General features: G+C 47.1%; 1 protein-coding gene across 1 annotated transcript in view; it reads right to left on the minus strand.

Moving 5' to 3' along the window:
- Nucleotides 1–543: 543 nt before the first annotated feature.
- Slc28a3 (solute carrier family 28 member 3) overlaps nt 544–10236 on the minus strand; it is a 50178-nt gene continuing 40485 nt past the window's right edge. The window contains exons 14-18 of the mRNA XM_055629406.1: nt 9074–9271; nt 4861–4942; nt 4231–4329; nt 3885–3996; nt 544–670 (exon numbers count right to left, since the gene is read on the minus strand). Of these exons, the coding sequence (XP_055485381.1) occupies nt 544–670; nt 3885–3996; nt 4231–4329; nt 4861–4942; nt 9074–9271 (618 nt within the window). The remainder of the gene's footprint in view (nt 671–3884; nt 3997–4230; nt 4330–4860; nt 4943–9073; nt 9272–10236) is intronic.

Below are 10236 nucleotides of genomic sequence, written 5' to 3' on the forward strand. Positions count from 1 at the left end.
CTTCTTCACATGAGATTCAAGCTGAAGGCCTTTCGGATAACCTGGACTGAAGGCAGAATGGCCTTACCTGAACTGTGTTGACACCGCATTGATCTGACATACTTAGAGCACCAAAAGGGGTACAGCTGAGTCAGACCCCAATTGTTGGGAGCTAACACACACACACACACACACACACACACACACACACACACATACACACACACACACACACACACACACACACACACACACACACACGGTATATGATATACATGCAAAAACATTTTTTTCTCATGAAATGCCTTGAAAACAGAAAGCCATTGCTGGGACTGAAGTTTGGGAGGTGGTTGTAGGAGTTCTCCACCGAGAGAAAGTGAGCTAAGAAGAGAAGAGAAGAAGGCGACACTAGCTCAGAAGGATTTACTCCAGACTTTCTTCCTCCTTTGTCATTAAATCTTAGTCTATGACAGAGTTATCAATCTATGGCAATAGCCTTCTATCCCCTCCAGAGCAGAAAACGCAGCATCTGTGCATAGAATACCACTGGATACGTGGATTAGATCATGGCATATTAGGGATCCAATCACAGTTCAGTGTTGATGGTTTCAGCAGGTTGCAGCATGTCTTCAAAGCATAGAGGCTGAAGTTTCCTCCTGGGATGACCTCGTTTGGTCCCTTGGCAACAGTGCTGGTGGAAGTGCAATAAAATCATTAGTTGGGTCTGAGATGGGAACAGTTAAGCATACATTGAAAATGATACCAGGCAGAAAGCTGATTTCCTATTCCCAGTATACACAGGGTAGGTTTAAGACAGAGACACCTAAGGGTTAGCTTTGGTTCTCAAATTCCGGGTGGTCTCAAGGACTCCTATTTTTTCCAGAATAGCAATTGACAGGATAGAACTAATTCTTACCAAAACAAAACAAAACAACCCCAAACAATAATGACAGAACCCACTCGTACATGGGCTGAAGAGATGACTAAGCAGTTAAGAGCACCGACTGCTCTTCTGGAGAACCCAAGTTCAATTCCCAGGACCCACACAGCAGCTCACACTTGCCTATAATGCCAACCCTGGTGCCCTCCTCTGGACTCCATGGGCTGTACATGCACTCGGGGTACAGACATACAGGCAGCCACTCATACATGTCAAACAGAACCAAGATATCGAAGAGATCAGTAAACTGCTTGTGGAGGGAGGGCACTCCAAACTGCTTGTGGAGGGAGGACAGAAGCTGTAGTGGGTGGAGGTGGCTGGCCTGGGTCACTGCCACCATCACCCTTCACCATGCTGTCAGGACCACCCTGCTTCTTTTGAAAATGAGGCAGTAAGAGGAAAAACAGTAGGCAACTAGTTAGAAAACAGCAATCTTGAAGTCATAAGGTTGGATCCCATCCCACAGACAGTCTTCGCCTGCTTCCTTTGCCACTGTTGACTCACTAATTTTGCAAGGGAAGATAAGTGACGGGTGAAGGAAGGGTGACAGGCCACAACTGCACTGCCTTAAGCTTTAAAATGTTGTGTGCAAGGCGAGCTGCAGATTTGACAGGCTGGGGCAGCTGGGCTCTGCTGCTGTCCTCCAGCGAAAGGCCATTCCTGGGGAAGTATGGCTATGTCTACAGATTAAACTCCGGTCTTTAGTTCTCCATCTGCTCTGTTACAAGTTCTCTGTGGTCTTAGCTGAGAGCTGAGGCTCCTCTCTGCCCCTGGGTAGAGACTGGACATTGTAAACTGCCCTGAAGATCTTGACATCTCTATCTACTAGAGGCTTTCTGTAAAGAGTCAAATGTTGCTCTCCCCTTTAGGAACTAATCTAAAGAAGCTCAAGTACACAACAAGGACATTTGCTCAACCATGTTTGTAGCAGCTTTTTCGTAAAAGCCAGAATCTGGAAACAAATCAGATGTCCATCAACGGAGGAATGGATACAGAAATTGTGGTATTTTTACACAATGGAATACTACTCAATTAAAAACAAGGAAATCATGAAATTTGCATGCAAATGGTGGGATCTAGAAAAGATCATCCTGAGTGAGGTATTCCAGGAGAAGACACACATGATATGTCACTTATATAGACCTATAAAATAGGATAAACATACTAAAATATGTACCCTTAAATAAGATAAACAAGAAAGAAGATCCAGAGTAAGATGATCAATCCTCACTTAGAAAGACAAATGTGATAGACAGGGGAAATAGGAGAAAACAAGTAACGGGACAGAAGCCTACTGCAGAGGGCCTCTGAAAGACTGCCTAGCAGTGTATCAAAGCAGATGGGGAGACTCATAACCAAACCTTAGGCAGAGTGTAGGGAATCATATAAAAGAAGGGGAAGTTAGTATGACCTAGAGAGGACAGGAGCTAAACAAGGACAAAATACATCAGGGCATGGGGGCCCTCTATGAGACTGTTTCTCCAACCAAGGACCATATAAGGATATAACCTAGAACCCCTGCTCGGATATAGCCCATGGTAGCTCAGTAACCAAGTGGGTTCCCTAGTAAGGGGAACAAGAACTATTTCTGACATGAACTCAATGACTGGCTCCTTTACCTTCCCATCCCCCCACCCCCGAGGGAGGAGCAGCCTTGCTAGACCACAGATAAGGACTTGGCAGCCAGTCCTGAAGACACCTGATAAGCTAGGGTTAGATGGAAGGCGAGGAGAACCTCCTCTAGCAGTGGACTTGGAAAGGAGCATGGAGGAAATTAGGAAGGAAGAGTGGGATTAGGAGGGAATGAGGGAGGGGGCTATGGCTGGGATACAAAGTAAATAACCTGTGATTAATATAAAAAATAAACATTAATAAAAAAGTATAAAAACAAAACAAAAAAAAGAACTAATCTAAACAGGCTTGCCAATCACCTGGACAGGAAACTGCTCCCCAGGAAAGGACTTTAAACAATAGCACAAATACAAAGCTCATCTAAAGATGAAGTTTGGCCGTTGTCCACCCTCACCCCTCGAGGGAGCTAACGTTCTTATGTGATAAATATTGCACTGTGTATCTCATCTAAATCCTTTCAAGTGAGGTCACTAGGCCTGGGGACCGAGGCGAGGCCAGAGAGACATTCTAGCAGCAGTAATTAAGGGCACTGGCTCTGTGGACAGGCTAGAGTTTCTGTCTTGATCATGCTGGGACTAATATTGCTTGAATAGACACAGCCTCCTTAAGGCTTCATTATGTTGATGTGAAGGAAAACTAGGATTGTGCCCAGCTTACATGGTGATTGCAAGGTTTAAGTGAGCTCATTCACACCAAGTGTGTAATGCACAGGGGTTATACCAGGCACTTTCGGGCAGTCTAGGGAAGTGTTTCAGCTTCTAGTTTTCTAGTCTTATCTGTGAAGATAAGATGCAAGGTTGCTGGAAACATCGTGAGTTTTCTCGCATGACAACTAAACAGTGAAGGAGGTTATGAAAATAAATAGATGTGATCTTTATGCTGGGACTGTAGTACGGCTGCTTGCTCTCAATGTCACATGACCACACTATCTGCCTACGGCCTCACCATCATGGAACGGAGTGAGGCCTGACCCAGTAGTCATAGTAGTCATGGCAACCAAGTAAGTGAAGTAATATCTCCATAGCAAGAGCTCACACCTTTCACTCGCATGTGACCTAGGGAAGGACTAGATGGAAGGTTAATTTGGAGGCGGGACTCCATGACCCAGCAAGTCATCAGCTGTGCTGCATGAGGCTTTTCACTGATGCAACCATTTGGGGGCTACCCACACCCCTACAAGGAAGCCTATCAGTCTCCCAGGCTCACCAAGCAGGGCTTTGAGGAGCTGTCGACGCTTTGTCTGGGGTGAACAGGTATTTGCTCATGTCCCCCCCAGAACACAGCAGTCAGATGCAATCATGACTGAGAGGCACCGAGGGATAACTAAAGGTACCTTTGCAACAGATTTTGGCAGCAAGACACCACTTGGGTCGTGTTGCTGAGTCTGCTGGTGCTCTCTAGAATGTGATGGCAGTTGATATCCACAGGGGTGCTAGAGAGAATGCCTGGAAAGGAACAGACTGCCATTTATTGTCATAATTTAACCAAATCCCAGAACTTCCCTTCTGTTCTCAGCTTCCCCACCCCATCCCACACACTCCCCTTTCCAGGGTGCCTCGCCCGGCTCTGCCTTGCAGCTTCCTGCTGCAGCATATGCCGCGTCTATGCAGCCTGGAAGCCTGCCTCCCTGGGAGCTTCCATGCTGTGGGCACCCGGGACAGGAAGGACGGATGGCATACCCGAGATGCAGGCCGTCATGAAGCAGGCAATGGTCCCAGCGATCAGGGCTCTCAGCGCTCCAGAGGCGATGTCACGCTTTCTTGTCGGAGCAATGGATGCTGGAAGAGAAAGACACATTGGAGGGTAGGTTGGTTAGAAACCCAAATTTACAGCTTCTGATAATTCTTTTGTGACCAGACTACCAGGTCAATTGAAAAGAGACAAGTCAAAAGATTATCCAAAGGGCCCATGGAGTACTGGGAAAGAACACAGCAAAGCCTGTGGCTACTGGCGAGAAGCATCAATCAGATGATGGCTAAGCTGGCTGTCACCATCTCTGTCTGTGCCCAAGGCAGACATCAGGAACAGGTGACAGCATCTTCTACAGTGATCTTCCATGGGCCCCAGCAGTCCCTTCAGATGACTGCCGTGAATCTACACAAATGACTGATGTTATCATTGGCTTGGGAGAAGTGTCTGTATGTTTGAACATATTTGTCTTGAATTCTTGAGTGTACAAAGGAAAACTGTACTCCAGAGCAGGGATAAAACATAGACCCTAGAAGAGCCATTTTTCTTTGACATATTCCAAAGCAGGGTGGGCTCGCAAAGGTCACATGTGTCATTGAAGAACATTCTTTTCCACTTACTAAGTCCGCCGATCACTATTCCTAGGGAACCAAAATTGGCAAAACCACAGAGGGCATAGGTCGCAATGGTCTCGGAACGAATCTGCAAGCAAGCAAAAACAGTGATGTGTAGATGGTCTCCATAAACCTGACATCCCAGCCAGGCTTTAGTGACTATAGAACACACTGTAGATCGTCAGATAACCTTTGATGGCTTATCTTGTGCTCTTGACTTTTGAGGGAGAGTGAAAAGAGGGGTGTGGATTTAAAGAACACTTGAAAACAGACTAGGAATGAGTGGCCTTGACATTGAGAGAAATGCTACTTCCTGCTCATTAATCAGTTACATTATGTTTATCTGACAAAGGGTTTACTCAGAACATATAAAGAGCTGCTATAATTCAACAATAAGACTCCTGCCCTAGTTTTAGATACATTGCTACAAAAGATATGCAAATGGGCAATAAGCATATGGAAAGATATTCAACATTAGTCACACACGGGAAGCGCCAGCCACTGTACAGAAAGCCAACATAAATCTTTCTTTAGGTTGATTCATTTTAGGCATTTTTGCCAGTTACCGAAAGAGCTAGAACAACAACAACAAAAAACCTGACTATAGTACTTTGGGGATGTGGAGCATGTGGGAGGCTTATGTGTGGCCCTGGCGAATGTTTCACCATACAGGCTCCTGGTAAACAAGCAGACGTCACTGGGGCAACACGAGCTGCCTGCCTGACCCTTGAAAAGAAACAGATCGTGTGACGTATCTAAAGAGCCCACAGGGCACTGGCAGCAAGGAAGGGCCCATCAGCGAGATGCTGTGTCACTCAGCTGTCACTGCCTGCTTCCACACCCACAGGAGGAATTCAAACACAGGCCCAGGCCGGCTGCTCACCAGTGTTTGTGCAGTTCACTCGCAGGAGCCTCATGTCAGAACACTCAGGGATCCTCAGCCGAGGAACTGACAGACAGATTGAGGGTATCTTTGAACCAGAACATCGCTCTTCCATAAAGGAAGGGCAGCATTTATGATAACGTGGAACATGGGGGCCAATGCAGCCTATTTATTCAACCACACAGAAGTGATATTGTGCTTTGGATCTCGAATGCCCCTCAGGTTCATGGCCTGGCCCTCTTGGCTTGTAAGGGCTCCGACCTTGGTGGACAGTCCCTCTACGCATTCATGGCTTGATGGGTTTCAGAGGAAGGGGCGTATGGTAACACTGAGCTTTTACTTTTCATTCCTCCCCTCCTACACTGCACGGCCTGACCACTGGCCTAAAAACAACCACGGCAAAACCTCCTCAGCGGGTCTGGGCAAACCTTTTGGTTTATCTCGTGTATTTTGCCACAATAATGAAAGCTGATTAATACAACTACAGCGAGAACAAGAAAAGCTCATTAGTTGCTCGTAGGTCTTCAGGGTGTGTTGTCTTTTAAGGGCCATGGGGGAAGTTAATTAATTATGTCAATAAACAGAATGCTCTGGGCTGTCACACACTCTGGCCACCCTGTGTGCCTTTCTTCTTTAGCTCCGACTCTTGAGAACTTAGGGTGCGCTGGAAATGTGAGAGGGAGCGTCCTCTAGGGGGGAAACAGGGAAGACAGACAGTGAAAGGAGCGCTTGGCCAGCTGGCTCTGTTCCATGGCCTGGTAACTGTCCCTCGGGTTCAGCTCAAGTACAGAAGCTCCTGCAGGTTCACTCAGCCACTGCGGCAAAGGTCAGGCTGAAGGCTGCTCTGAGTTACTCTGGCCCCAAATGTAAATGATTCTGCAGCGGAACTTAGGAAGATAAATGGCCTCCTTGCGCGTGAGCCAAGATGCTCAGAAATCCAAATTTCTGAGTCACTTGCTTTTCCCACTTTGATCCGGCAATAGTGGGGGCTGCTGAGCTGTTTCCACCATGTGCCTGCCTTCAGCTGGGCCCACTCCCAAATGAAATCATCTCTACAGTGGGGGCTCCGCTTGCCCATCGAGCTTTCCAGAGAACCAATTGGTACTGCCAGAACGGGCAGCTTGCTTCCGTCATTAACAAAAGCATTTCCTCCTGGCAACGGGGGAAGTGGAAAACACGTCGGTTAATTTAGCCTATTGTTTACTTTGGGCAGGGAAACAAACTGGTTTAGGTGGCATCCAAACAATGAAGAGAGTTGGCTGAGTCTCACGGTTAGGCCACCTGAAAAAGAAGCAGTGAGGATAGAAAACCCACGAAGCTCATTTCTATCAGGCTGTGGCCCGAGACCACAGACTCATTCACGTGAGGACTCTCCTGGGGAGGTCTTCACTTATAGAATCCATATGTTTGGTCTTTGGGAGTCCAGGAAGGAAGTGGTGAGCTCTGTAGCCGGGATCTCATTACTGGGCAATCTGCTTTAATGGCGAGGATGTCAGCTCCAGGGGGCTCTTTCAGAGATGGACAGGGGCGGTTATAAATGTTCGTTTCTCTTAGTTTCTTTATGAGACAATCCTGGTCTTGAGGAGGAAATGAACTGGAGATTAAGCTGCAAGTGTGTCTTCACCCTTGTTATGTCCCTCTCTCCATCAGAGCCTAAGGAGACACGAGTGCCTCTCTGCATGCTTACAGGGTGGCTGCCCCAACGTTTGGGGGCTTTGGGGATGATGAGGCCCAGAGCGACCAGTGGTCACTCTCTCAGGACTCATGGGGCTAGAACAGGCCCTTACGACCAGCTGTCAGCTCCAAGAAGGTAGGGCCTGCTGCATTTGGTCTCTGAATATCCTCCAAAGACCTTGGTACCGGCGGTGGGAGGTGACAGAATCTTCAGGAGGTGTGATGGCTGGACATCCTTACCTGGGAAGAGGGACCCTCAACTGAAGACCTGCTTACAGCAGTAGGCTACAGCCTAAATGATGTAGGAAGGCTCTGCCTACTGTGGGCGGCACCCATCCTAGGCAGGTGGGTCTGGACTGTGTAAAAAGGTAGTTGAGTGTGAGCCTAGGAACACTGCTCCTTGGGCTGAGTCCTGGGGTTCCTTCCCTTGGCTTCTCTCCTGCAAGCGTAAGTGAAATAAACCTTTTCTTGCCCAGGCTGCTTTTGGTCATGGTGTTTTTATCACAGCAATGGGAAAGCAAACTAGGACAGGAAGTCAGGCCACGTGAAGGAAGTTAGGTCACTGGACTGTACTGCAGGCTGCTTTTTTTGAGACAAAGCTGCAGCCTTCTCTGTATTGGGCTTCTATTTTGCTGCTAAGGTGAAATTAGGTTCAAAACTTTAAACTTTTCATCTCTGCTTCCTGGAAAGAGGTTGTTCATAGCTGGCACTAGCAGCCCAGCCAGAGGGTCAAGCTGACCTTATATTTTACATGATTCAATAAGGCTATACCTCATGCTTCATTATCTGTTCACTTGGCTACACTCTGGTTGCGCCCTTCTTATCTACAGCTGGCTACACTTTGGATGTTCTCTAGAAGCCCCTAAGCCCTACCTCACTTACCTCACTTTGGACCAATCAGCTTAAAGGTTAGCTGATAGCACTTTGTCTAGTTAGCCAAAATGTGTTACTGCCCTCCCCATGTCTTTTGCATTTGGTTCTTTCTATAAAAACCCTGCTGTGAGAACTTGTACCCTTCACAGTTAGGCTCCCGTGTTCTTACTGTGGCCCTGATCGATCAGCTTGGAAAAGGTGGTCCAATAAACTGCCCATATCTAACAGAGACCTCAGCGGTTTGTGTGGCTCTTCTTACACTAGAACAGGACCACACCTTGGAGGGGATTTTGGGTCCCTGTCCTCTCCTCTTCCCGTCTTTGCTCTTCAGCTACTTTGTGATGAGCAGTCCTCCTCTGTTTATGTTTCTGCATTGATGAACCGCACTGTCCAAGAAAAGCAATAAAGCCAGTAGCTCATGAGCTGAAACCTCTGCCAGGAAGAACCTTCCTTATCTTAAGCTGATGATCAGCAGAGGGCCTGCCATGCCCCCCAGGCTGTTGTCTTAGGACCTACCAGAGAAGGTATCCAATACTCTTTGAACCCTGATGTCAGTCCTAGCTCATGTGACTCTAGGTCTGTGTTTATAGTCTACAAGTTCCCCCCACTCCCTCCCCACTCTTTCTCCACACAAATATCACATGGTCGAGATAATGTGACTGAGAATTAAGCTGTGTTCATTGTGAGCTCTACAAGATCCAGCTTTGGGATTGTTCTGTTCTGCCTTTGCTCACATTCCCGGCTGAGGAACAAGCCACAGCGTGTTTGTGTGATAGGAGTTATACATACCGACATATACTGCTGCACACCATTTACAAATCTGGGTCCCGCCGCTTTCCGCAAGTTGATCAGTTTCGAGAGGTGGTCATAAGCCACAAATTCATTGAAGAATGTCTTGTAACCTATGAGTTTGGCGACCATAAAGCTGTCTTGCCAGTCGACTCCCATCATGAAGGCAAAGGGCATGAAGAGGTAGGAACAAAGTAGCTGCAATGGACAGAGGTGTGGACACTAATTAAACAGTGATCTGCCTCAAATTCTGCCACCACCACCCTGCTCAGGGACAAGGTTGTCCCTGCTCTTCTGGGCACAGGGAGCCCCAGCATTCAGCTGCCCATCAGGCACAAATGGCTGGTCCTCCACAAACTGGTGTTGGGGCTTGCCTTCCCGGTGGTGTCATTAATGATGACAAGGCCCTTAAAATCAACAAGTGTCTCTCGGGATGTTGCATTAGTTGTCTGCGGAATGGACTAATTTGAGAAACTATTATTTGTAAAGACTGTCAGCTCCCTGGTGCCCCCCCTTCTTTTTTTTTTAATTCTTTTTTTAAAAAATGTATTTCTTTTTATTTTTACATACATTGGTGTTTGACTGCATATGTGTATGTGAGGGTGTCAAATCCCCTGGAACAGGAGTTACACACAGTTGTGAGATGCCATGGGGGGGGGGGCTGGGATTTGAACCCAGGTCCTCCAGAAGAGGAGTCGGTGCTCTTAAATTACTGAGCCATCTCTCTAGCCATCCCCTACCTTTCATTTTGAATGTGCCCTTTTCTCTGTCACGCATGGGTTTATGTGTAACTCTTACCAAATATAATCGCCTGACTAGATTTTCAACCTTCAGAATGGCAACTTAAATAAACCTTTTTTAAATCTGTCTGTCTGTCTGTCTATCTTGTTTTTTAAGACAGGGTTTCTCTATATAGTCCTTGAACTCACTCTGTAGACCAGGCTGGCCTTGAACTCACAGAGATCTATCTGCCTCTGCTTCCCTAGTGCTGGGACTAAAGGTGTGTGCCATAAGCTTCACAATCTGGTGTTCTGTTATAGCACAGAAAGCAGAAATTGTGTCATTTGATTCTCAGGAGGAGGTCAGGAGAGAACGGCTGCTTTAGGGAAAGAGGGTAGCAGAGAACAGGACAGTGGAAGGGTGGGGGTGAGTGAGATGTTTCT

Source organism: Psammomys obesus, unplaced genomic scaffold (genome assembly GCF_907164565.1).
Source record: "Psammomys obesus unplaced genomic scaffold, mPsaObe1.curated_primary_1811, whole genome shotgun sequence".
NCBI classification, from domain to species: domain Eukaryota; kingdom Metazoa; phylum Chordata; class Mammalia; order Rodentia; family Muridae; genus Psammomys; species Psammomys obesus.